A 26,479-nucleotide genomic window follows, 5' to 3' on the forward strand; every position below is an offset into this window, starting at 1 on the left:
AGAAGAGGCCCAAGTGGACACAGAATTTTATGTTTAAATTTTCGTGTCCTGCCTTAAAATATAAACGTTATTTCACCAACTTGTACATGAGTGTTCACAGAAGCATTGTTCATAATAGCTAGGAACTGGAAACAACCAGGGTATCCATCTACTGGTGAGTGAATCAACAGAAGTGATATGCTCGTGGGTAGAATTCTACTTGGCCATAAAAAGAAACAAATTACTGATACCGTGACGTAGATGACCCTCAAAAGCGTTACGCTGAGTTAAAGAATCTGGACAGAAGGAGTTGATGCTGTGTGGTGATTCCATTCATACCAGGTTCTAGAAGATGCAAAACTAATCCGTAGTGATATGGATTCAAATCGTTGTTACCTCTGGGCGGTGGGGAGAGGGAGTAGTGTCAGGAAAGGGGCACAAGGAGCCTTCTGGGTGATAGACATGTTCTGTGTCTTGACACATGGGGTATGCACTTGTCAAAACCAAACACTTGGAATGTGCATTTTTTTTTTTTTTTTTTTTTTGCGGTACGCGGGCCTCTCACTGCCGTGGCCTCTCCCGTTGCGGAGCGCAGGCTCCGGACGCACAGGCTCCGCTGCCATGGCTCACGGGCCCAGCTGCCCCGCGGCATGTGGGATCTTCCCGGACTGGGGCACAAACCCGTGTCCCCTGCATCGGCAGGCGGACTCTCAACCTCTGTGCCACCAGGGAAGCCTGGTCTGTGCATTTTTAACATACAGAATTAAAACTCAATAAAAACAGTATAAATAGGACTTCCTGGTGGCCCAGTGGTTAAGAATCTACCTGCCAATGTAGGGGACACGGGTTCGAGCCCTGGTCCAGGAAGATCCCACATGCCGTGGAGCAACTAAGCCGGTGCGCCACAACTAGTGAGCCTGTGCTCTACAGCCCGCAAGCCACAACTACTGAGACCACGAGCCACAACTACTGAAGCCCGTGCGCCTAGAGCCCATGCTCCGCAACAAGAGAAGCCACTGCAATGAGAAGCCTGCGCACCACAACAAAGAGTAGCCCCCACTTGCCACAACTAGAGAAAGCCCGCACACAGTAACGAAGACCCAACGCAGCCAAAAAAAAAAAAAGTATAAATAAATAGCAAAATTCAGTTTATTTTTTGAAAACCAATTTTCTTTCTTTTTTTTTTTTTTATGTCTTTTTTCAGTATTCCAGTACGAGTAACAGGAAAGAACATGTCAGAATTACAACCAAGTCCCAGCCAGGCTTCCTGGAGCGGCTGAGTGAGACCTCGGGTGGAATGTTTGTGGGGCTCATGACCTTCCTGCTCTCCTTCTACTTAATTTTTACCAATGAGGTACGATGTTCGGGGTCCCTCTGTGCAGATTGAGGGTCCCTGCAGTATCAGGGAGCAAAGGCTGTGAATTCGGAGGCTGGATATGGTAATAAGGGTCTAGATTTTATGGGGGCAGGAGCTGAATTAATCAGAGTTCTTTCTTTTGTGACCCACCTCACGGCTGATGTAACCAGGAGGGGGAATGGATCTGTTCGCACACCTGCAATCCTGGGTAGCATCAGTTTCAGGCACGGTTGCATCCAGGCGTTCATGCTGGGTCACTAGGAATCTCCATTTCTCCATCTCTTGCCCATTTTTCTCTGTTGTGGATGTTTCTTTGGCAGGCTCTTCCTTTGTGGTGGCAAAGGTGGCCCCGTAACTCTAGGGTCACATCCAAGCAGCTTAGCAACCCCCGGGAAAAGAGGAACCATCTCTTTCTAAATCAGTTTAGCAAAAGTTGCAGGGAGATCCCTCAGTGGCCTCAGTCCTCTCTCTGAACCGCTGCCTGTGGCCAGTGGACACAGGATGTGATTGCCGAGGCCTGGGTCACATGATTTGAACAGGTGTGCGATCGCCCCAAGTGAAGCAGGAGGGAAGGGGCGGAGAAGGCAGAGGAAAATGGGGGAGGAGTGCAGGGCAGAAGAAGCAGCAGCTCTTCCTGGCACGGGCGGTGCTGAGATGGGTGCCGGGTGGCCTTCCTGGGAGAGCGCACGTCCTGGGTTCCTCTTGCCCAAGGCAGAGGGCACAGCTGTGTCCAGTGGTTGAAATCCTCACTCCCCGCTGTGCACAGGGCCGCACAGTGAAGACGGCGACCTTGCTGGCTGAGGGACTCTCGCTGGTGGTGACCCCCGACAGCATCCACAGTGTGGCTCCAGAGAATGAGGGGAGGCTGGTGCACATCCCTGGGGCCCTGCGGACGTCTAAGGTAGGCTTGGCGGTGGTTGCTGACCCGCGGAGGCCGGGACACATCGCAGGATATTGTCTGATGGAGGATTTGAAAGCATGGGCCTTGGAGACGGGGACACTTGGTGTGACTCCCGCTGTATCTCTCAGCAGCCGTGTGGACCCATCTTTCCTGAGTCTCAGTGTCTTCCTCTGTCAAATGGGGAGAATAATTGTAACAGACCAGGGCCCGGTTCTGAAGATTGGGTGGGATTCAGTAGCTACCCTCCCGGCACAGTCTCTGGCCCGAAGCAAGAGCCTCACAAAGAGGCGCTTTAACAGTGATGATGGATTTGTGTGTCTGGTGCCAGGTCTTCTGTCTGAACACCCGACACGCTGCGTGGGTACTGCGCACTTGGGCCGAGCAGCCTGAGCTGTGCACGCGGCTCGTGTCACAGGCTTGCAGGTTCAGCACTCGGGACGGGCAGCTTCCCTCGTCTCCCCATGCGAGCAGCCGCGGAGTTCTCTGTGCTCTTCTGCCCTCTGGACCTGTTTCTCCTCCAGCCCGGCTTCCCCGAGCTGGGCATTCTTGTCCATTATTTTTCTTGTTTGATTCTATCTGAAGCTCTTGTCTGATCCAAACTACGGGGTCTACCTCCCGGCTGTGAAGCTGCGGCGGCATGTGGAGATGTACCAATGGGTGGAAACCGAGGAGTCCAGGTGAGGGGCTGGCGGGTGAAGAGTTGGCTGGGGCTGAAGGAGGCGTGGGGATTAGGGTGACGTGCAGGTGGCGCTCACTTTGACACTTCTGAAATTTAAAGTATAAAATCTTCCTATCAGAGAAATGTCGAGTTATCCCCCAATTACTGGCTGATGGTCTTGTTTGGAGGGGGCAGGAATCTCCTGCAGAGGGGCTACGAGGAGAAAGCGGGCTTGGTTAGCTCCCTTCGGGGAAGTTGTCTAGGGCTGCCCCAGCTTAGGCTCAGACGGACCTGTGCCAAGTTGTGTCCCATCTTCTCTTCCATGGTGTGCGGGGCGGCGGGGGGCGGGGGCGTCCTGGGTCATGTGCTATCGGATCTAACAGGAGCCCCAGGCAGGCTCTCATGGACCACAGGTACTAAGAGTGAGGGTGGAGAGGGGACTCGGGGAGCCCAGGTGGCTCAGTTTGGGGCAGGGCAGCCTCAGGGGCCTCCACAGGGCTGTCGCAGAGCAGAGGGTGCAGGCAGATCGCTGAGCCCACAGGGCAGGGCTGGGACACAAGCTAGGGGAGGCCGCTTTCAGCTCAGGATGAGAAAGCTCTTTTCTCTAGTGAGCGCCTTTGAGGCCTGGAGCTGGCTGTTTGCCAGGGAGCACCCTGTTTCTGGGCTGGTGTGGACCAAGCCTACTCCATCTGGGGAGTCTGACCTGGGAGCCCCGAGGTTGCTTCCAGCCGGAGATGCTTAGAGATGGGGATGCCTCGGGAGTGATGGGCTGACTCTGGTGCTGCCTGTGCTTTCCCTGCAGGGAATACACCGAGGACGGGCAGGTGAAGACAGAGAGGAGGTACTCCTACAGTGAGTACCGGGCCCCGGGCCTGCGGGCGGACAGAGCACCTCCCTGCACACCTGTGGGCTCTGTCCTCACCAAGCATCAGGCTCCTTGGGTGCTGGTCCTCAGAGCCCTGCTCTCCCATCCATTCAGCGAGGCTCCAGTAGCCGCCCCTTTGGCTCCCGAGTGGTCGCAGGCTTGGATAAGAGGACGTGCGGCCAGTGGGCCTCAAACCTGAGGTTTACCGTGGTTTCTGCATTTTTCCCTCTGCCTGAAACAGACACTGAATGGAGATCGGAAATTGTCAACAGCAGAAACTTTGACCGAGAGATTGGCCACAAAAACCCCAGGTGAGAGCTAGGTCCCCAGGCCTGAGCGTAGCCCTGTCAGCCACTAGCAGGTGCCCAGCCTCAGCCTCCTCATCTGAGTAATGGAATTGAGTTGCTTCTGTCTCGTGAGCTGATGAAAATGTGGGACAGGTTTCCGAGGCCAGGTCCTGTGCTGGGCACCAGGAACAGAGGTGAGACCTGACACCCCTGGCCCCAGGCAACCTCCCCTCAAACAGGTCATGGGTGTAAGGCTGGACTGAGTGCCTGGAGGGGTCACCAGCGGTTGGCGTGGGTGGGAGGACAGTCAGCAGGGGCTTTCAGGAGGCAGCAGCGTTTGACCCGGCCCTGCGGGGGTTCCGGCAGAGGAAGGTTAGCTCAGGGGCAGGATGGGGGTGGCAAGACAGGCGTGACACTGGGCTGGGCCAGGGAGGGCCTTGAATGTGCACAGTAGGGTTTTGGGTGTTAGCCCGGCTGGGAAGGGTCAGGAGGGTGTGAAGTCCGTGGAAGGGCCGTCTGAAGGCTGGGGGACAGGATGGGACATGCTGGTAGGGGTCCAGGCAAGAGGGTAGGAAGCTCTGGGGGACAGGAGGCCGGAGGAGCCTGCTCCTCCCGGGCAGAGGCTGAGGCAGGGGGGGAAAGACCAGACTGTGGGGCTGGGCTGGACGTGCAGGAGCCCTCTGGGTTGGGACCCTGCCCAGCACAACCCACAGGGACCCAAGCAGCGCCTGCCCAGCGCCCTCCTTCACCAGAAGCTCCCCCTCTCCCACAGTGCGATGGCCGTGGAGTCATTCACCGCAACAGCCCCCTTCGTCCAAATCGGCAGGTTTTTCCTCTCGGCGGGTGAGTCTCAGGCCCCTTTAGGTGAGCCAGCATCGACCCGGGGCCCTGCACTTTCACCTGGCCGCTTCCCAGGAGCCGGGGCCCTAGCACTCAGCCCTCAGATGCTTAAAGGGGTCCCCTGCTGTCCTGGGCATGGGGTCAGCCGGAGCTTTTCCAGCATCGTACTCTGGGCCGAGGCCAGAGGGCAGGTGTGTCCCCAGGAGGTGGGGAACCATGTAGAAGCCCTCCTGAAACCCATACCAGGGAGCAGCTGCTAGGTGCTGCGTCCTTATCGGGCTGACGAGGCAGGGCTGAGAGCCCTTGCTTGGCAGCCCTGGAGCCGGCAGCGCAGAGAAGGCCCCAGGACTCCACTTCTGAGCCCCACTGGCACCCAGCCCTGTGCCCGGGGTCGTCCGGTTCGTCACAGGCCCCGAAGGGACTCTAAGGAGAGGCTTGCAAGGGACAGGGAGGCACCACTGGCCGCAGAAGCTCCCGGGGCGCTGTCCCTGGGGCTCAGTCCCTGGGCCTGACCCAGGAAGCAGGGAGAGCAGACGCTTAGGTGGCGGATAGCCAGGGGGACGGGGGAGAGACTGTGTGAGCCGGGGCCTGGCTTGTCTGCTGTCTGCTCTGGCGCTCAGCTGGTGCCGGCCATGCCAGCCAGCCCCAGCCTCGTGCTGTTGCTGCAGCAGGGAAGCCAGGCCTGGACACAGATGACCAGACCCACGGTGGAGTGGCTGCCAGGCTAAGGCCCTTGCGGAGCTGAGGGGAAGAGGGGACAGGGAAGGCTTCCTGGAGGAGCTGAAGACTGAAGGGGGCTGGCATTGCGGAAGAACGGAGTCGGAGGGGGACTCCGGGTGGGAAACGGCGTGTGTGGACGCCCAGGGGGCGAGCCAGGAGGTGGCTGCATGGCTGGGCTTGTGAGGGTGCTTGGAAAGGCCGTCAGGCCGAGGGTCTGCAGCCAGGAGCTGCAGTGGACTCAGCACTGTTTCTAACTGCCCGCCTCTCTCAGGCCTCATCGACAAAGTGGACAACTTTAAGCCACTGAGTCTGTCCAAGCTGGAGGACCCACACGTGGACATCATTCGCCGGGGGGACTATTTCTACCACAGTGAAAACCCCAAGTACCCTGAGGTACCCAGCGGGCTTGGGCGCTCAGATGGCAGAGGTCAGGGCCCCAGAGTCCCACCCCCGACAGCGCGTGGGACTCAGAGCGCAGCTTCAGACTCTGGTCCGGTTCCGGTGAATCACAGCTACACTCGGCCAGGGAAATTGGAGGGGAGAGACTTTCCGGGTGATGGGGCCACCTGGGAAAGGGCAGAGGTCATGGGAGTGGGGCACGCCGTGGGCCCAGCTGACAGCTCCCGCCTCCCTCACTTGCTTCTCTTCCACCCCAGGTCGGAGACCTGCGCGTCTCATTTTCCTACGCAGGGCTGAGCGGCGATGACCCCAACCTGGGCCCAGCTCACGTGGTAATCAGCTCCCCGGGCCGACTCAGGGGGGCCTTCCTGGGCGCAGATGCTGGGGCCCAAGCAAAGGCTATGGGCGCTCCCCCCTCCCCACCGTGTGCACACGTGCCCTGTGCACGTCCATGGGCCCCAGGCTGAGGGCGCGGTGCTGGGGGTCTCGCAGCTGGGCCCGATGAGGTTCTTTCAATCACGTGCAGTCCCTCTGCCCCCAACCCCGGCTTCTGCTCTGTAGAGACTCGGTCCCACGTTCCTGACCCCGTCACCCCGGCCCCAGCCCCTGCTCAGCCCTGAAACGCGCTTCTGCCCGGGGTCCTCCCTGGAGCTTCGGACAGAGCAGCAAAACGGGAGCCACCGTCCCCTGGGCCGACGTGGAGGCGGAGGCTCGGGGTGGCGTGGGTGTTCCCGCTCGCTGCCTCGTTGGCACATGGTGAGGAGGGGAGCTGGGCCCGCGGGTGGTTGCCCCGCAGCTCTAAGCCTGAATTCTCTGACCAGGTCACCGTGATTGCCCGGCAGCGGGGCGACCAGCTGGTCCCGTACTCCACCAAGTCCGGGGACACCTTGCTGCTTCTGCACCACGGGGACATCTCAGCAGAGGTGAGTGGCCACTGTGCACCTGTGCTCTGCCCTCCAGTGGCATGTCACAGATTGCCACCACGGAGGCAGACCCAGGCCCCGAGGCCAGAGAAAGCTGTAGAAGGGGTTAGGTCTCCCTGTGTGTGCAGCCCACGTCCCCGAAGTGGGGAGCAGTGGGCAGGGCCCCTGCAGCCTGGTGTGAGGGGCAGACGCTGAGCTCACAGACATGGAGACAGCAACCTCCTGTGGCAGTGGGCAGCAGGGGATGTTTTTGCTGAGTCCCAAGTGAAGAGAAGGGGCCAGCCAGTCGCGCTAGCAGGCCAGGGCCCTCCTTGTCGGGGCCAGGACGCCGGGTGGCCCTACCCAGGGAGGGGCGGGCAGAGGCCCGTGAAGGCTGTGTGAGCTGGGGTGAAGGGGTTGAGCTACGTGGCCCCAGGACCAGGCGAGTGAGGGCGGGTGCCTCCAGAGAGACCAGGGCACCCACCCCATCTGTAAAACGGGGTCACGCCTCACCCAAGCCCCGAGGAGAAGGGGTGCAAAGACGTGCCATTAGTTCAGTGCCTGCCTTAGAAGTTAGCCTCTCCTGTCCAGGCACGAGATCCTTCTCTGTAGCAGAAAATGCGCTTGTATGTTGTTGATGAGCACAGCATGTCCGTGGAGAGCTGTCCTAAACCTGCCCTCTCAACCCATAAGGGTTTGGAAGGTTAAGGTAGTGGGCAGGCGGCAGGGCTTAGCTGTGACCTTTTGACCCGCTTATTGGGCCTTCAGCTGTCGTCCTCTCCCTTCGGCCCCCAGTCCAGGAGGCGCTGGGCTGTGCCTTCTTCTTGAGCTTGGGACGAGGGTGTGGTCAGGCTGCGGCCCAGTAGCCAGTTACCAACCTCAAGGCAGGGCTGGCCCCTCCCAGCCTGGTGACTGTGAGTCACCCTTTCTCAGGCAGCTTTCAGGGCCCCAGGGAGTTTCTAGAATTAGGAGGCCCAGCCCAGGCCTCTGTCCCGGGGCTCCAGCCTCCCGCAGGTGGGGCCCCGGTCTCAGAGCTGCCCCCCAGAGAGGAGTGCTGGGGCTCGTGGCTTGACGCCGCGTGAGGACAGATGACCCCTGGAAGGCGCTGCTGCGGCAGGAGGGTCAGGTTTATTCGGTGAGACGGTGGGCTGGTGGCTCTTGGAGGAGGCGGGCTGTGATCTGAGGGCCCAAGCCTGCCTGCTCTGTGCTGCCAGGTGGGCGAGGCACGTAGGCCTGGGTAGTGCCCTTTCCTCCTTCTGGTCTGTCCAGAAACGCAGTGGCTCCTGGGTCAGCCCGGGCCCCTCGGCTCTGGCCCTGCCGACTGGGTAGGCTGGTGACCCCCGGAGCTGAGACGTGACGGCCCCTCCTCGCTTGTCCTCCAGGAGGTGTTTCGTCGGGAACAGAAGAGCAACTCCATGAAGACGTGGGGCCTGCGGGCGGCCGGCTGGGTAGCCATGTTTGTGGGCCTCAACCTCATGACGCGGATCCTCTACACTCTGGGTAGGTGGGGAGAGACAGGGCCTCCTTGGCTTCTCCCGCCGCCGCTCTCCCTTCCAGCCTGGTGGGGGGCACTCAGCCCATCCTGTGCCCCCAAGGCTTTGGGACGAGAGAGCAGGGGAAGCAGGATGTGGGTCAGGATGCTTCCAGCGTAAGACTGGGCGGATGCTGACCCCCGAGGCTGCGGGTTTCCCCGCTCCGTCCACCCGCCCATCCCCTCAGCCCTTCACCCCTTCACCCCTTCATCGCACAACCAAATAGCCGTGCTGAGGAGGCTGGCCGGCCCATGCCAGGCCTGAACAGAGCTCTGGATTCCTTTCCTGGCCTGGCTTCGGTTTCCTCACACCTAATTTGCAGAGTTCTGTGAAATGTTTGGCAAATAGGAAACACTCAGGAACTGTTATGCTTCACCCCGACCCCAAATCCTGGGCTAGACTTGGCACAGCCGCTGGCAAGTCTGGAGCGCAAGGGAGAGCGTGCCGGGCTGCCCAGGGCCCGGGGTTGGCCCGCTTGAGCCCCAGAGCTGCCCAAGCAGCCCAGCCTGGCTCAGGAGGACCAAGTGCCTGGGGTGACTGAGTGCTGGGCCTTGGCCGCTCTCCGGGAGGATGGGGCTTCTCGGGGGACACCCTGTCCAGTGAGATGGTTCTGTCCACCGTCTCTGGGCCCGGAAACCTGTCCCCCGCTTACCCTCTCCAGCTGGGGAGAGTCTGGCTGCAGTACACGCAGACTGTCAGATCATTTTATAGCTGGGAAAACTGAGGTGAAGGGAAAGGAAGGCTGCTTCCCTTGGACAGCTGAACTGTACTCAGAAAGGCAACCGCGTCTTGGGCACAATCGCTAAGTCCATCGTGGCTGTGACCTTGGACAGGCTGTTTTCCTCTCAGAGCCCAGTTCCACCATCAAGTTTGTCTCATAGGGCCCTCCTTTGACTCTCCGACTAGTTCTCTCCACACTGGAAGGCTGATCCTCCAGAGTCAGAACAGACATGAGAGCACAGAGGGACAGTGCAGGGGAGGGACTTAGGAATCTGCAGCGCAGGGCGCCCGTTCACACCTCCACTCCTGTGATGAGCACTTCCGAGTGCCTGCTGTGCGAAGGACGCTGCTCCGGGCCCCGGAGGCCACGCAGCCAACAGTACGGACTCGCTGTCCTCTCTGGGCTTAGCACAGAGACTAAGACCTGAGGCTCTGCACTCAGACAGTCTTTTTTTTAAATTTATTTTTGGCTGCATTGGGTCTTCGTTGCTGTGCACAGGCTTTCTCTAGTTGCTGCAAGCGGGGGCTACTCTTCAGTGCAATGCATGGGCTTCTCATTGCGGTGTTTTCTCTTGTTGCAGAGCACAGGCTCTAGGTGCACAGGCTTCAGTAGTTGTGGCACGCGAGCTCAGTAGTTGTGGCTCACGGACTCTAGAGCGCAGGCTCAGTAGTTGTGGCACATGGGCTTAGTTGCTCCACGGCATGTGGGATCTTCCCGGACCAGGGCTCGAACCCTTGTCCCCTGCATTGGCAGGCGGATTCTTAACCGCTGTGCCACCAGAGAAGTCCCACTCAGACAGTCTTAAGTTTAAATCCTGGTTATGCCACCTTCTAGCTGTAAGTTTAACTCCCAGGCCTCAGTGATCTTGTGGGTGAACTGAGGTTGAGAGCAGTACCGGCCTATGCTGCGGAGCAACTAAGCCCGTGCGCCACAACTACTGAGCCTGCGCTCTAGAGCCCATGTGCCACAGCTGCTGAGCCCGCGTGCCACAGCTGTTGAAGCCTGTGTGCCTAGAGCCTGTGCTCTGCAACAAGAGCAGCCACCACAGTGAGAAGCCCGCGAAGCCCACGCACTGCAACGAAGAGTAGCCCCCGCTTGCCGCAACTAGAGAAAGCCTGTGCGCAGCAACGAAGGCCCAACGCAGCTAAAAATTAATTAATTAAAAAAAAAAGATCAGTACCGGCCTTACAGGGTGGGCATGGTGTGGTGCAACACATGGTCCCATGGTCAGTGCTCAAATGTGACGTGTGCTTGTGGGGGCCCTGCCGTCGTGGCAGACACCCAGGCCGGCCGTGCAGACCCAGCGGCACCAGGCCCCTGGCCCATGGGAACTGAGTGCAGATCCCCCCAGTGGATGATGGCTATGGAACGCCTGCCTGCAGAGGCCAGGAGGCCAAGGACGGCTAATTCCACAAGGGGTGACGGATCCGAGACTGTATCACGTTGGACGGTAGACTGCAGGGTCCTCGAGGTGGGCGGCTGGGGCCTGTTGAGTCCCCTCAGCCCCTCCATGGAGCTGGGTGCACAGGTAACTGGTAACGGCTTGGGTGACCGAATAGGTCCCTCCAGGAAGGGCTGAGGGGCCCAAATAAGCCCCCCAGGGGGTTTGGCCCAGCCTGCTTTGTGAGGGGCAGCAGCCAGGTGCTTGCCACCATCCCCGGAGAGTCTCCGTTCTGCCCTCAGCGCACAAGGTCTCAGAGCACGACCACGCGCCCTCCCTGGGGCTGGGACGGGCTGCAGTCAGGAGCAGGGCTCCTCCTCGTGTGACCTCCCAGCTCCCTCAGGCCACATGCCCCCCCACCACTTCCTCTTCCTCCCCACCTGGTCCAGAGACAGTGGCTGGCGGGGCGGGGAGAACAGCAGAGCACGGGGGCCTGGGAAGCCTTACTACCTCTCTCTTCCCCACAGTGGACTGGTTCCCCATCTTCCGAGACCTGGTCAACATTGGCCTGAAGGCCTTTGCCTTATGCGTGGCCACCTCGCTGACCTTGCTGACCGTGGCCGCTGGCTGGCTTTTCCACCGGCCCCTGTGGGCGCTTGTCATCAGCTGCCTGGCCCTGGTGCCCATCATCATTGCTCGGACACGGGTACCGGCCAAAAAGCTGGAGTGAGCCGGGGCTCCGGCACCCACTGGACACTGCCTGTGCCTCGGGACCCAGGTCATCCCCTCCCCCAAACCCACGTCGGTCTTGGATTCCGCACGCGCCCCACTCAGGTGGCAGCCTTGGCAGTGTGCATGGGTGTCGGGTTGGCGTCCATCACTTAGCACTTCGCACCCCTTCTTGCCAGCGGGCAGCTTTGGTGGCAGGAGGCGGCTCCTGTCTGGCAGCATGACACGCGCCCTCCTGCTTGCTTCCTTTCCTTCTCTTGGGGCCGTGCGGCCACTTGCGTGTTTCACTTAGCTGATGTCTGCCGCGGTGGTGACACTCAGCCCTGGGGACGGTGTCAGGCTCCACCACAGCCACCGCCGTGCCCGCCTCCCAGGACAGGGCAGCAGGGGCGCCACAAACCCACTCTGCGCATGGAGCTTGATTCGGTACTTAAGAGAACCGGGGGGTGTGGTGATGAGGAAGGTGGAGGTTTGTTGGGCTTTGCACGCACATTACCATTTGGCAGAATCTTTGTGGCGTGTATGACGCCCACAGGCCTGGTTGTTTCTTGCCACTTCGTTTCTCTGCACATAGCTCCCGACCTGCCCTAAGAAGGGGCAGTTTCAAGTCAGATGTAGAAAACAAACACCTCTGGAATGATTTACGTCTCAGACTGTTACAGAAAAAAACCCTTTCATCTGTCAGTTGAAGGTAGTTCAGAGCACAGAAAGTTCAGTGGGGCTGTTACTTACCTGGTTGAGAAAGTTACCTGTCGGTGTTCTGGGTCCCTGAGAAGCTTTTCAAAGCTTCAGGTGCTTTGAAACCAGTGTTAGCAAAAGGCTCGTTTTCCCTCTGGGAGGAGATGCTCATCTCTATCCGGGAGAGAAAGGCATTTCCTTCCATCCTCTGGCATCAAAACCCAGATTTTCTTGAAGATGATTTTGAGTTTTTACTCAGTTATCCTAAGTGGGCTCCTTCGTGGTGACACCCCACCCACCAACCAAAATCAGGCGTCAGAGGCTGCAGATTGGGAAGCTCTCTGGCCTGGCTCTGTTCATCACAGGTGTGCTTTTGACATTAGCATCTGGGTCTCAAGTGGCTGCTTCTGGGTGATTTATGTGTTCAGTATCCACAGCTTTATTCCTAAATCATATCTACCCATGCTTATTTAATTCACAGAGTTTAAATTTCCCAACTACTCTCAACACCCTTTGAAAGATCAAGTATGTTGTAACACTGATGTCTTAAAAGACTTGCGTGTCCTTTACCTTTTAACTATTTGGAAACTGTTGTGTTTTGCTGGGAGTGGCTGCTTTAGTGGAATAAGTATTTGGCAGCTGAATAGGGCTTAGAACTTCGGAAACTCAAGAGCTAATAACCTCTCTCGTTGTCCTGGGGCATTTGTGGTACAAACTGAGATTTTTCATGTTCAAAACAGCCAGCCCCAGCGATGAGTTATCTGGGTTTAAGGACTGAAATAGTGTTGTTCACTGTTGCTTGTTAAATGAACAGTTTCTTCGATCTCTCAACTCTTAAAGATGCTTTTGGAAAGCACAGTGGCGAGATGATGGCCAAATACGAAATCCTTGATACTTGGTTTGTGTAATATTTTTCTGGCACAGATTTTAAATTACTGCCCATTTCAAGTGTTCTTAAAGACCAAAATCATGTTAAGAAATGTATCAGGCCTTTGGGAAATCATGACGAAACTTGTATTATCTTTGTATTTTTGATAAAAGTTCAAAATAAATTTCGAAATATCTTTTGATACAGGAACTCGCCATTATCCCTTTTTTTTTTGCTTTCTGTCTGAAATTTCTGTCTGAAAGAATTCAGCCATAGAGTTTATTAAGAACCCTATGAATTTTTGGAACTTAGGTTCTAAATTGCTTTCAGTGGTTAAAATTGGTTTCAATTTTTGAGAAGGCACCTCAGTATCTCTAGCACTTAGAAACCTGCTCTGGTTTGTGTGGACTTTCGCGGCTCCCACCTTTGCCGGTCTTCAGATCGTTCTCAGAGGTGGGAGGGAGCCGGCGGGACCCGGCACAAAAGGCATCCCGCATCTGCCGCTGACGAGCTGTGTGACGCTAGCCATGGCAGTGACCTGAGCCTCAGCTTCCTCATCTGTGACACGGGGACAGTGCCTCTCTATGGAGTGAGATAAAGCCCACGAGCGCCTGAAGAAGTGGGCGGCCGCGAAGTGTCCGCCCTGCAATTTGAACTTCTTTCCCCTTGTTACAGGATTTGAAGCAGGTGAGTGGTAACTTTCCAAAACCTGAGGTTTCACTCCATTTCCAAGATGCATCCTAGGAGCTGCCATCTGCCTGAAGAACTAGTTATTCCTGCAGAGACAGGGCAGTGCTCTTGACTCAACTCCCAGAAAACACGGTGCTCACTTCCAGGAGGGTGAGAGCCAGCTCTGGTGCACACAGTGCCAGACCAGGCGGTTTCCATGGCAACCCCCATGTGTTTCACAACAGGAGCCTGCCTGCCAGTTCTTGCTGCATGAGTCACACCCCAAGTATTTTGCTTGTTTCCCTTGGATAAAACTGACTCAAAATTTTAATGGCTCCTGTCAAAGATTAAACCATATCTCCTGGATTAAACATAGAAATAAAAAAATTCCATGTGTGTAATGGTAAGTTCCCAGCCTGTGGGAAAACAAGATCTGATCTTTAATGTAGTCACGACCTGTATACAGTCACTGTCATCCAAGTGTTCTTATCTGATGTAAAATCTGAAAGAAAACGTAGTCACGTCTTTCTAGAGAAATGCTTTATTTTTTTCCTCAAAATGTTATAAAAGTTATTTCTCCTAAATATCTACAGTGCATAAGCCTTTATAAATGTATCCAGTAATGAATAAAATCTCGTTTAACACTGATCCACTCTTCCTGACATTTCTCTAATTCTCATCGTTTGTCCTTTCCTTTCCTGACTTTAGCTCTTTGTTCTAGTCTTCTGCCACCACGAAGTGTTACCTGGGAATGTAGGTCCAGCCATGTCACCCTGAGACGGCCTGCGCTGACCTGCTCTCCCCCCACAGCGTCAGGCGGCTTCAGGGACCTGACTGAGGGCAACGAGGGGCCTGCAGAGAAGGGGCCCGAGTCTGCAACAGCACGCGTGTCAGACGCAGGAGGGATCTATCCGGGAGCAAGGTCTGGGGCACGGCTGAGCCACCGAGGAGGTGACCACTCACATCACAGCTTCTCAAATGGGAACAGGTGGGAAGCTGCCTCCTTCTCCTCCCTCCTGCTCTTCCGGGGGCACTTCCGCTTCTCCTCTACCTCTCGGTTTTGGGGCCAGGAGGCTGCCAGGATCCTGGCCACTTCCGCTGGAGAGCTGGTCCCCTCCTCCTCGTCTGAAGAGAGTCCTCCTCCTGCGTCTGCGTGGGGAGCGGCTTCCTCACTCTGGGGGGGACAGTGGAGGAAGCCCCGTCAAGAGGCAGTGACGCCCCAGCAGCGCTGAGCCGTGACCCGGAGGACAGGGCTCAGCCCAGCAGGTCCCAGAGCACTTGCTGTGCACACAGGGCTAGGGCCACAAAACTGCCCTTGGGGAGCTACGAGCAATCCAGGAGGTAACTGCGTTTTCTTCCTCGTTTCTAAACAGAACAAGTGCACGAATGCACAGCATCAGCGCTCAGTGCCCGCTGCTGCGAGGACGGGCTGGGGAGGGAAGGGGGAGCCGTGCGTGGGGTCGCAGCTGCCCCCAGAGCGTGTCTGTGCGTCTCTGACCACTCCACGTGACTGTGTCCGGGGGGCCTCTGTGCCCCCATGGGAGCCCGCAGGGGCTCTGAGAGGGGCCTGAATGAGCACCTGTGGGCCTGAAGGGTGGTCACAGCCCCAGGGGCAGCACAAGGCCAGGAGATGCAGACACCTGTCCCCCGCCCCGAGTGGGCTCAGCACCAGATCCAGCCCATAGCAGGCACCCTCTTGTGCAGACAGGGCGGGGCTGGCAGAGCAGCCGAAGCCTGACTCCAGGACACCTCCTCAACGTGGACAGGACGCAGGGCCTGGGAGACACAGGTCTGTGGCACCGGAACAGAGCTGACTTGATCTCTGAGCAGAATCGGCCCCTGGTTCCCTAACTCCGCCCCCCTCCAAACCTGGCGTGTCCTCCAAGGACCACCCTGACCTGAGCCCCGTAGCGAAGCCTCAGCCGCTCCCGGATGAGAAGCCCTTTGACCAGCAGCTTCCAGTTCCCCAGAGCCCGCTTCTCCCTTTTCTGCAAAAGCAAACAGAATGGAAAACACTGTGCACTGCCGTTTCAGGAACATAAAGATACAGGTAATGCTTCAGGTTAAAATAGTTTCTCAACCATACCAGGTGTGATTCATAAAGTGCTACACATGAAAGGCACCAAAACCAAAAACCTCTTAATTGTTACCAACTCTAAAGTGTTTAGTGGAGGAGGGGGTCCGGGACCTGGACCACGGGCAGCTCCCTTTAACAGAGGTGGGTGTCGGCAGCAGGGGTAGCGGGCCCCAGAGCCCGGATCCAGGCAGACAGTGGACAGAGACAGGGTTCTGAGGGGCAGGCAGGTCGTTGCTCAATGCTGCCTCCCAGGAAGAAAGAGCCAGAAAGAGGGCTGAACCTGGGCTCTCCCCTTCTCTTACACGTGGAGTGAGGGAGGCTGGAGGGAACACCAGCTCCGCTGTGTGTGCTTCCCCACCTTTCTGCTTCCCCCTCCTGGCCCCTCCCAGGCCCTGCCTGCTCACCTCCTTCTCCTTCTTCTCAATGAGCGCCTGCTCGTTCTCCCAGGCGGCCAGGAGCACATCTTTATATTCTTCACAGATTATGTAGCCATCGGTTCTGTGGGGATCAACACAGATGGTCTCTCGAGTCTGGGCCTGCTCTGGCCTCTCCACTCCCCTCCGTGGGGGACAGTGGGCTGCTCCTAAGCACTTGGGGCCCTGAAGTACTTCCAGGGTCAGCAGTCCACAATCCCGGCCACAGCTGCTGGCTGACACCACCCATGCAGAAGGCAGGCCCGTGGACCCCAGGCTATGTCCTCTTCCCCAGCCCCTCCCCACCCCCACTGCAGGGCAGGACAGAGGTCACCAACCAGGAAGGATGCTGACCCTATTCAGTCACCCTGACCACCCCCAGAACACTGTTAATCCACATCGTTAGGATGCTGGTTTCGCAGCTTTCACTGGTTTTGCAGCCTCTGGTTGGAAGCCAGAGTAAAAGTGTAAAACATCGAGGGTTAAGGCTGATTTTGCAAATCCAGAGTAAAACCTTAGGGCTTCCCTGGTGGCGCAGTGGTTGAGAGTCCGCCTGCTGATGCAGGGGACATGGGTTCGTGCCCCGGTCTGGGAAGATCCCACGTGCTGCGGAGCGGCTGGGCCCGTGAGCCATGGCCGCTGAGCCTGTGCGTCTGGAGCCTGTGCTCCGCAACGGGAGAGACCACAACAGTGAGAGGCCCGCGTACCGCAAAAAAAAAAAAAAAAAAAAAAAAAGAGCCACTGGGCCTCAACCCCTGCCAGCCCCACACCAACCTCCCGCCCCTTCTCCATAACTTCCCCCCACCCCTTCTGGCCTCCACGGGAGGCCCCTCACGCACATGGGATGGGAGTAGCCTTTGTGGAAATCGAAGCCCGTAACAGCCTGGGCACAGTCAATGTTCAGCTTTCGGGCCACGCGGTGCAAGTTGGGCAGGTTCAGCTGGACGCAGCCGACAGGCATCATGCCGGGCAGGAAGAGGTACACGTTGCCAAATTCGTTCCGGGGGACCTGCGGAGGGTGGCACACTGGGTCCGGCGGCCACAGAGGGAGGTGGCCTGGTACCGACTGAGCGTGGCCCTTACCTACCAGGTGGCCTGGTACCACTGAGCGCGGCCCTTACCTTCCCGTCCACAGCCACTGGCGGCTGGTACTCCTCGGTCTGCCACTTGCCAAACAGGCCCAGGTCATTGTAGTCCTGCAGTTGCGGCTCAGCCAGGCGGGCTCTCCGGGCCCGGTTGGAATAGCCTTTTACAACCTACACCCGAGGGGACAGCCACAGTTAGTAACGAAGGCAACCACTTCCTGAGCATTCACTGTACACCGGGCACTGTTCTCAGTGCTTCTGTGTATTCATTAATCTTTTCAACAAACCCAGGAAGTAGAGTCTATTATCGCCTCCATCTTACAGCAGCCTAGGAGGTGTAAACAGTTCACCTACAGTCACACAGCTTGTAGAGCGTGTGTCTTGAACAGCTATGCTGTGCTTGGTGTCCGTCACTGAAGGGGAAATTGGGACTCAGAGATGTTCCTGTGGCCGGTGAGTGACGGGGCCTGCTTTTGGCAGTGACCGGCTCCCCGTGCCTCAGCCCCTTCCCACCAACCAGAGGCCCCTGCACCCTGGCCCAGCTCCCTGGGTCTCACAATGCGAAGGGCTCCTCCGAGGGATCTGACAAAGAAAAGCGACTGTGTCTCATGACTGGCCACCGTCCTCCGCCGGCTGAAGCGGGCCCTATGTCCCGTGACAGCCTGTGTGGTCTGCACTGAATTCATGCGTCTGTGGGCAGCTGACCGGCTAGAGAGGGAATGAGGCATTGGGGCTGCACGCTGCCATCTCACTAGCTCAGGCCTTGGACAGGTTTCCCTTTCTGAGCTCCTGTTTTTTCATCTGTACAACGGGCATCCTGATGCTAACTCCTGTGAGACTCAGCAAAGATCACATACATGCAAAATGAAGGGACAGTGAGGGCGGGTGGGCCTGTCCACGCTAGGCAGGGCTCCGGCCTCTCAGAACAAATGGGTGACATGGTTCTGACCCACAAGGCCAAGGTTCTGACCCACAACACTGGGGCTTGGAGGGCTGCTTGCTGGCCTAGATTTCCTGTGTGCTCGGGAAGGCCCATCTCTTACAAGGTCCTCAGTAAAGATGCTCTTCTCCTCTGATCCTCTCAAGCCAGAACAGTCTGTCCCCAAGCGTGCGCGGCAGCCCACAGTCCCGCGGCTGTTACCTTGTAGGGCACTTCTCCAAGCCTCACCACTCGGGCCTGTTTCAGCCACGTGTCCTTGGAGTGCAGGGTGTGCACGCAGTCCCTAAGGAGCCAAGGGGAGACAAGACAGGGTTCACGCCCACTGAAGCACCCCGTGCCCAGTAGCCCGCAGGGCCCAGCTGCCTCCTCTGGCCCCCCAGGAGAAGGGGGAGCTCGGCCCTGGAGCGTCTCCCGGGGCACCAGGGGCCTGCGTCAGGCCCACGGTTAACAGGCACCTGCTGTCTCGCAGGGGGATGCATCCACTCACAAATCCCAAACTAAATGGCTTCCCGTGGTGCCTTCCCCCTCCTCCCGCCGAAGGGCCCAGCAGCCGGGGGCGGGGGGGGGGGGGGCCAAGCAGCACAGGTGCAAGCCCCCCAGGGTCTGGTCTGCTCCTGAATACCAGAGACGGGGAGGGAGGGGCGAGTGTCCAGAGAAGGGGTGGGGAAGCCAGAAGACAACAACACGGAGACTACAGTAAGCTGACAAAGTACACAGGTTAGGATGAATGCACACAGAGCAATCGGTTCCACCTGGCTCTGGCTTCGCTCTCCTTCCAGAGCTTAGAGCCACACCCTGCCTCACATTCCAGCTGCTTCCTGCTGAGCCTTCAGCAAGGCCCGCCCTTCAGTAGGGCTCCAAGGAGCAGGGGCACTAAGCTCCCTGTGGTGCGGACATCCGGCCCTTTGCCTGCCCCCGGGCTGAGGCTGACGTCCAGCACAGTGCACCGGACAGGGTCACACCTCCTCTGTGCCCCTTCCTAGCGGGGTGACCCCCGATCCATCCGGAACGGTGAGTGCTGCCTCCCTGCCTCACAAGCTGCTGGCGGGACCAGAGCCAAGGGCTCCACACGCGTACCCACCGCAGGGGCACATCTCTGCCTGAAAGAGCGACTGTCACAGTGGTGGTCTTCCGGGAGGAGCGGAGAAGGGGCAAGCAGGTGGGCATCGTCTGGACATTCATAAGGATAGCAGAGGGAAGTGGGCACAGACAGCCCGTTCAGAATAAATCTCAGCTTCTAACCACTTTACATCTATTAGGACACTACTCAAGAAACAAAACAAGAACTGGCGAGAATGTAGAGACAATGCGACCTTCATGCTCTGCTGGGGGACATAAAATGATGCAGCCACTGCAGAAAACAGTGCGGAGGTTCTTTACAAAGTTAAACAATCATCATGTGATGCAGAAATCCTACTTCTGGGCATATACATCCAAAAGGACTGAAAGCAGGGTCTCAAGAGATGTCTGTGCACCCATGTTCATAGCAGCACTAAAAGCAACAGCCAGAAGGGGAAGCAACACAAGTGTCCATCAATGCATGCCATGGATGCCAGTCACAAAAGGACAAATGCTGTAGGATCCACTTCTATGAGGTGCCTGGAGGAGTCAGATTCATAGAGACAAAGTAGAGGGTGGTTACCAGGGCCTGGGTGGGGGGAGGGGGGTTAGTGTTGATGGGGACAGTTTGGGAAGACAGAAAAGTTCTGCAGATGGTGGTGATGGCTGCACAACAATGTGAATGTACTTAGTACTACTGGACTCTTAAAGCGGTTACATGGTAAATTTCGTTCTGTATATTTTATTACATTAAAAACAGGAAAAGTCTGCCTCGAAAGCTTTCTCCAGGCAGGGACCCCCTTCCCACCAGATGTCCCCTGCACGTGAGGACACCTGTGCTGTATCCTCCATTGAGGTCGCCAGGCCCTGGACGCTGACTGTCGGCAGCTGGGCCCCTGACCAGCCAGGGGACAGAAAGCTCCCACAGTGACCCTAACCGGAGGGTCAGGGATGACTCCCTTCGGGGCTGAGCTGCAGGAAGTAGCTCTCAGGCAGAGGACTTGAGCCACCTACTCCTGTGAGTTTCCCTAAGTTTCCTTTTCTGTCTTCCTTTTCTCATTTATTAAGAACATCCTCTATTTTGTGGTCTTGCATCTTGGTCTTGGTCTTTTTAGAGTTTCTAAAAATCACTTATTTTCTTTCTATTAACATTTCTTCCATTTCTTCCATTGTTAATGCTGACTCACCTTAAGTTTATTACATTTTTTCTCAGTTTTAACTTTGTATATATTTTGTTTTCTATGCTGTTCCCTTCCCCCCTTCTTTGGCAATGTTTTTACTGTGGGGAAAAAACACACATAAGATAAAATTTACCCTCTGAACCATTTTCCGAGTCTACAGCTCAGTGGCATCAAGTACATTCATACTGTTATGTAACCGTCACCACCATCATCTCCAGAACTTTCTCCTCTTCCCAAACTGAAACTCTGTCCCCATTAAAATATCTGCTCATTTTAAGTTTCATTATCAAATCCTTTATTCCTTCCTTTTGCATGTTTTTTGACTTCTGTTTTGGGGGGTGTTTTCTTATTACCCCATATAATCCTTATCTGTCCTACTATCTTTCCCCCCATAGCTTTTCTCCCCCTGCTGATCTTTTTTTTTTTTCTATTTATTTATTTATTTTTTGCGGTACGCGGGCCTCTCACTGTTGTGGCCTCTCCCGTTGCGGAGCACAGGCTCCGGACGCGCAGGCTCAGCGGCCACAGCTCACGGGCCCAGCCACTCTGTGGCATGTGGGATCTTCCCGGACCAGGGCATGAACCCGTGTCCCCTGCATCGGCAGGCGGACTCTCAACCTCTGCGCCACCAGGGAAGCCCCCTGCTGATCTTGTAATCCCCGTGGTTTTCATTTCCAGGCCGCAACCTCTCTGCCATGCCCCCCGCCCACAAACGGCATGCGCACACCGTGAAGCTCGAACCCCAGCCCGGCGAAGGCTGCTAATCCCAGGCCGCCGGGCGACTCCTCACCTGGAGTAGACAGCCTCTCCGCGGCAGTACCCGAGGATGGCGGCCGTCTCGGGGTAGATGGCCTCGTACTTGAGGAGGTGCCTCTTGAGGGCGTACAGAGGGTGGTTCTTGTACATGCCTATGACGGTGGGCAGAGGCTGGTCCAGGTGCCTCGCCTGAAACTGCAGAGGCCGAGAGACGACGTTGGGCGTGGTGCTCGGAGAGGGAGGGAGGTTGGCGGCGACCCCCGAACTTGCCCAGGTAACTGACGGTGCCGTGGGGCTTTCGGGGCCCCAGGGCCGCCGCACCATGCTGTGACCTGGCGTTCTGTCCCACGGGTTTAGGTGCCTCGGAAGCTCTGCAGGGGCCGGTAATCCTGCAGCTCGCAGCAACAGAAAAGTCAGCCCTACCCTCTGACACCTCGGCCGGCCCGAGCAGAGCCTTCCTCGGGAGGAGGCCTCACCTCAAGTGACACCACAATTCTGTGACACGGGTTCAGCGGCTCGACTCCCCCGGAAACCAGAATGAGCACTCACACCTTCTCCGTCCACTACGATCAACACATGTTCTCCCCGCCGCCTCAAGGAGCCTAGCTCTTCGCAGGCAAGCCCACTGCTCTCACCTGCATCCCACTCACCAGGTCTCCTGCATTTCCCCGCAGCATCTCTTCAAACCCCGACAGACAAGGGAGGAGCGGCAAGTGGGGAGCAGGAGGGACCCCGCTTGGCCAGCTTGCATGACAAGCCCTTGAACCAGGTCAGTCACAACACGCTCTGCATGACTCCCACGACCCTGTTACCTCTGAGCCACACCCTGAGCGATGCAGTGCAGAGGGACGACTCCCTGCCCCGGGGAAGTGGGAATAATTCTCTAGCAAGTCTGCCCACCCTGCGCTGTGGGCAGCCCTGCACAAGCCCCCGGCCCTCTTCCGGGCCCACGGCTGTCCCACGACTCAGGGACGCGCTGCTGCTCCAGAAGCCGCCCCCCAGGGTGCCCCTCAACAGACAAGCCATCTCCTCAGCCCTCCTCCTGGGAGCTGAGTGTGCCGGGTCGGGGCAGGGGTGCTGGCGTGCACACCTCTGCGCGTGTGCACGCTGAGAAGGGGGACCAATTATGTTACTGCGCGTTTTCCTCTTTCACTCAGGACTACTTACCTGACATAAAGCTCCAAATTTATAACTGGGCAATAACTGAAAGTACACAGGCTTTGAAGCCAGAGCAACCTGGGTTCAAATACCAGGTTGGCTCATCTCTCAGATTCTAAACGTTTAGCTGGTAAAATTAAGGCTACGATAACCCCAGCTTTGTACTGTTGCTGTGACAATTAATTGAGGTAAAAACACAACACGGGGCTGGGCATCCAGCAGGTGCACGTGCACAAGGCCTCACCTCCTGGTCCTCCTTCTGCTCCCTCTCCACCAGCGGGCTCTGGTAGGGTCGCAGGGTCTCGGCCCACCACGCGGCATCAACCCGGCACTTTCGGGTCACCGTCATCCAGGCAGGGTCATACCTCTGTGTGACATCGCGCAAGCAGCCGTCGCTGTCGATGCCCACGATGTAGGTCACAGGCTTGGTGGCATACTGGTAGCAGGTCAGGGGCTGGCCCACTACACCGTGCACACAGTCCACGCACACCCACTTCTCCTCCTGCTCAGAGAACACCTCCAGCCACTGGTCCACACCAGCTGCTCTCCGGCCGTCTGCTTCCTCACCATCCACGGGCATCTTACGCTTGCCTCTCTTACGCTTACTGCTGGAAGCGCTTACAGACGCTTCTGGAAAGCCAGGGGGCTGACCGTCGCTTCCACGCTGGGACCTGGACTCCCTCTTGGACCCCACCTTCATCCTCTGAGGGGCGGCGGCCCTCCTCTGCCTTGGAAGGCCTGGCTCAGAATCCTCGTCGGATGGGCGATGGCTGTCCGAGCTGGAGAGCTCAAAGTCAGAGCTGCTGCTGGCCTTGTCACTCCCGCTCTCCTCTTTGTAAGACACCCTGGCGGCCGCCTGCCGCTCCCGGCCCCGCGAACGCCTCTGGGTCCCCTCCGTCTGCCCCCCGGCCTTGCCCTCTTCTTTCCTGCTGGAGGAGGGCTCTCTCCGTTTCTTCCTGGTGGCAGCCGCCTTGCTCCCCTTCGCTTTGTCAGGTGCACTGCCAGTGCCCTCAGAAGACATGTCCTCTCGTCTGCTTCCTCTGCTGGTCTCTGGTTTGCTTGGCTTTCCAGGAACTTGGCTGGAAGTTTCTGAGGAGCCTCCAGGACCCTCTGTGGATCTCTCCTTGGAAGGTTTCTTTCCCTTAAACAGAATAGGAAATTTTTGTGTTTTCTTTTTTTGCTAGTGATGCAATAAAGACTCTGGCATCTAATGGGGCTAAGTCACACTGGAACACCAGCGTACACAAGACATTCCCGGCTCAGACAGTGACAGGCTGGCTACCCTCCAGGATTGTAAGAAAGCAGTCACTAAATTCTGCAGCTCCTTAAATAAGGCCACACTCTAATTCTTTTCAATACAAAGTGTAGCACAGGGAAAAGAGCACAGGATGTGGAAACAAACCCGGGTTCAAACTCCACTTCTGCTTTCTCATTTTTTATGTGATTCAGATAAATTATGTAACTTCTGAGTCTCAGTTTCCTCAGCAATAGTACTCACCTTGCACATAAGGCATTTTGCAAACAAAGTCACAGCATTAAGAATTCAGAAATTATTAAACTTGACTCCTGGACCGAATTTCGGACAATGCCAGCACCCCAAGGAGCACAGTGTTCAGCCTCCTTGGATGATGGCAGAGCTCTGAGTCCTCACCGTCCTCTCTCCGCACTGCTGAGGATGACCAGTACCTTTTTATTCTACCATTTACAGAACAGAAACCAGAGCACGAAGGAGCCCAGGCTCTCGCAGGCCCCTCTACGCACGCAAAGCCCGGCTGCTAGATACCCACCCAGGCGCCCAGTCTTCCCAGCACAGGGCCTGTGCCAGGCAGGCTCAGAGGAACCCTGGTCCACGAAGACTGATTTTTAAAAATCGTCTAATGAGCAGATCTGTTTGCTCTAAGTCTCATAATTTCTCACTCCTCCCTGACCAACTACTCTTTTCTCTGAAAGCCCCGGGAACCTCACCTTCGCTGCTGATAACTTCAGAGGAATTGGCTGTAGAGACAGTACAAGTCGGGTAGGGAGATGTAGGGCCCGGAGAATCAGTAAAAATATCTATGATGAAAAAGAACAACATGCTTATCCTCAGGGAAGAATGAAGCATTTGCATAATTCCAAGCTGTTTGTTGTGGTGCCTATTTATAAAAGGGAAACAACCAACTTGTCTAACAGTAGAAGCCTGGAACCCTCAACACTATTAAAATGATGCTGTAGAGATTTATCTTTGTAGAAAAATGGGGAAAGGTAACCATATATTAAAGGAAAATAAATGTTTGCTTTTTAATGAGTTATGTTAATTTTTGTAAGAAAAAATCGTGTCCAGACATAAACATGTATGTGTATTTGGAAAAGCACCCATATTGGGTTATGGGTGTTTATAGGTGTTTGGTTTTTTTCCAGCTTACCTATCTTCTGATTGTTCTGTTTTCAACATGTGTTTGTGATAAAACAGTAAAGCAAAATACCACTTCGAGAGAAAAGGCATCATCATCATCAGGCCCGAGAAGCCCTCCCATGCACTCAACCTCCCCAGAGCGAATATTTCAACCAGAGGCTGCAGCTCTAAAAATTCTGTGAACTTGGAAGGATGGGAGCCTCCTCATGGGAATTAACCTCCAAAACAACAACAGTGGGACAGCACGTGAGCAAGATCTTCCCACACAGACCTCAGGGTCCTGGCGTCCTCATGAATCACTATAGTCATCTTCCCTCCTCGGAAAGCAAGAGCAAAAGTCAGAAACAGGAAGGCAGGTTTTCTGTGAAAAGCCAGTTATATTGAAAAAAATAACTACTTTTGCCTTGTTTCTTCTGGAGTTAAAAATGGCGGATGAGAAAACATCAAAGAAACCCAAATTGAGGAACTCTACAAAATTCCTAAAAAGCACTCCTCAGGGGCGCTGGGGTGACAAGATCACTAATGCCTGGACTGCATCCTGGGACAGGAAAAGGGCATCAGTGGGAAAACGTGGAAAACAGAACTCACCCCTACAGTGTGGCTGACCACACGCTCTTAACTGGCACAGTGCACACCATACGAGTGTTGGTTGGCTCCTCACTTTCTCTGTGTGTGGGTGGTGCAGGGGCACGGGTGTAAAAGGCAGGGAAACCGAGCACCAGCAGGCGGCTGAATGATGGTTTAAACCTAGAACCTCCATCCGGAACATCCCCACCTCGCCCTCCTCACAAGACCACAGGGAAGACTGAATAAGGTCAGGTACACGACAGCACTCTGGAAGCGATCTTGTGCCTCACAAAGACGCGTGGTCACCACCTTTCACAAGTACGTCACTGAAGAAAAAATTTAAGTTACAAAACTGTATGACCCCTACACTAAATACAAGGTGAGCCAAGTGAAAAGGACGAATCCTAGAAACATACAAATTACCAAAACTAACTCAAGAGAAAACAGAGACTCTGAGAGACTGAGTCAAAAATCAAGCCCTCCCAATAGAGGGGGATCAAGACAGCAGAGTATGAGGACGTGGAGCTCACCTCCCCCCACAAACACACCAAAAACACATCTACACGAGCAATAACTCCCACAGAAAACTAACTGGAAACTCACAGAAGATCTCCCATAACCAAAGCTGCAAGAAAGATCTCCATGTAATTGGGTAGGATGCAAAAAAGAAAGGTACCAGGTTGGGACCGGCACTCCTGGGAGGGATCTGTCAGGAAGAGAAGGTGTCCGCTTGCCCTGGGGAGTCCCCTTCCTGCTGGGAAGCCCACTGAGACAGACAGGAGGGCTGGAGAAGCCTAGACTCTACTCAAGAGGAGCATGCGGGCTGGCTTGCTAACAACCAGGACAGAGAGACCTGCCCTGGTGGTGGCCGCCTCCCCGCACTTCCCAATTCAAAGGGGCGAATGCCCTGGCCCCGCTCACTCCACACCACGGCCTGGCGTGAGATCAGTGCAGAGACTGGGTCTAGCCGCACAGAGGCAGACGGGGTGCCTAGGATGTGATCCAGGTGGGACTGTGAAGACTCCCGTCAGTGCACACACAGGGGCGACGGGGCACGCTGGGAAGACAGTGTCAGCGCATGCCACACGTGGCACCTCAACAAGGTGCAGCAGCTAAGCAGTGAATTTCATGTAGAACCTACAAGATGCTGCCACGAGAAACTCGCTTCATGGCAAAAGACGCACACAGACTGAAAGCGAAGTATGAAAAATACTTCATGCAAATGGAAACAACAAGCAAGCGGGCACAGCAATACTTAACAAAAGACAAAGCAGACTTCAAAACAAAGACCATACAGAAAGACAAAGAAGGACATTACATAACAATAAAGGCATCAATACAACAGCGTATTACACTTGTTAA

At 56.2% G+C, this 26,479-nt stretch overlaps 2 protein-coding genes and 1 long non-coding RNA gene across 5 annotated transcripts in view; 2 read left to right on the plus strand and 1 right to left on the minus strand.

Annotated features, from left to right (window-relative positions):
- The window catches only part of TMEM43 (transmembrane protein 43), a 30,399-nt gene extending 10,812 nt beyond the window's left edge, over window positions 1–19,587 (plus strand). Inside the window, exons 2-14 of one of the 3 annotated variants that reach the window (XM_027093923.1) lie at window positions 1,184–1,333; window positions 2,103–2,237; window positions 2,820–2,914; window positions 3,698–3,747; window positions 4,002–4,071; window positions 4,820–4,890; window positions 5,879–6,000; window positions 6,264–6,338; window positions 6,828–6,929; window positions 8,291–8,408; window positions 13,493–13,504; window positions 14,195–14,474; window positions 19,261–19,587. In XM_027093923.1, coding sequence (XP_026949724.1) covers window positions 1,184–1,333; window positions 2,103–2,237; window positions 2,820–2,914; window positions 3,698–3,747; window positions 4,002–4,071; window positions 4,820–4,890; window positions 5,879–6,000; window positions 6,264–6,338; window positions 6,828–6,929; window positions 8,291–8,408; window positions 13,493–13,504; window positions 14,195–14,474; window positions 19,261–19,339 — 1,359 coding nt within the window. In that variant the 3' untranslated portion in view covers window positions 19,340–19,587. Of the gene's footprint in view, window positions 1–1,183; window positions 1,334–2,102; window positions 2,238–2,819; window positions 2,915–3,697; window positions 3,748–4,001; window positions 4,072–4,819; window positions 4,891–5,878; window positions 6,001–6,263; window positions 6,339–6,827; window positions 6,930–8,290; window positions 8,409–11,069; window positions 13,028–13,492; window positions 13,505–14,194; window positions 14,475–15,190; window positions 15,332–19,260 lie in introns of those variants that run through there. The other 2 variants (XM_027093924.1, XM_027093925.1) reach the window with 2 other exon arrangements.
- XPC (XPC complex subunit, DNA damage recognition and repair factor) overlaps window positions 13,885–26,479 on the minus strand; it is a 35,701-nt gene continuing 23,106 nt past the window's right edge. The window contains exons 8-16 of the mRNA XM_027093922.1: window positions 24,121–24,210; window positions 22,400–23,296; window positions 21,032–21,192; window positions 18,203–18,284; window positions 17,098–17,232; window positions 16,816–16,985; window positions 15,968–16,061; window positions 15,385–15,474; window positions 13,885–14,660 (exon numbers count right to left, since the gene is read on the minus strand). Of these exons, the coding sequence (XP_026949723.1) occupies window positions 14,451–14,660; window positions 15,385–15,474; window positions 15,968–16,061; window positions 16,816–16,985; window positions 17,098–17,232; window positions 18,203–18,284; window positions 21,032–21,192; window positions 22,400–23,296; window positions 24,121–24,210 (1,929 nt within the window). The 3' untranslated portion in view covers window positions 13,885–14,450. The remainder of the gene's footprint in view (window positions 14,661–15,384; window positions 15,475–15,967; window positions 16,062–16,815; window positions 16,986–17,097; window positions 17,233–18,202; window positions 18,285–21,031; window positions 21,193–22,399; window positions 23,297–24,120; window positions 24,211–26,479) is intronic.
- On the plus strand, window positions 21,369–24,436 carry LOC113613307 (uncharacterized). The gene is made up of 2 exons (XR_003430169.1): window positions 21,369–21,766; window positions 23,864–24,436. It is a non-coding gene; the product is annotated as an uncharacterized LOC113613307 (long non-coding RNA).

Source organism: Aethalodelphis obliquidens, unplaced genomic scaffold (assembly GCF_003676395.1).
Source record: "Aethalodelphis obliquidens isolate GAN/ISIS:26980383/991018 unplaced genomic scaffold, ASM367639v1 scaffold86, whole genome shotgun sequence".
Lineage (NCBI taxonomy): Eukaryota > Metazoa > Chordata > Mammalia > Artiodactyla > Delphinidae > Aethalodelphis > Aethalodelphis obliquidens.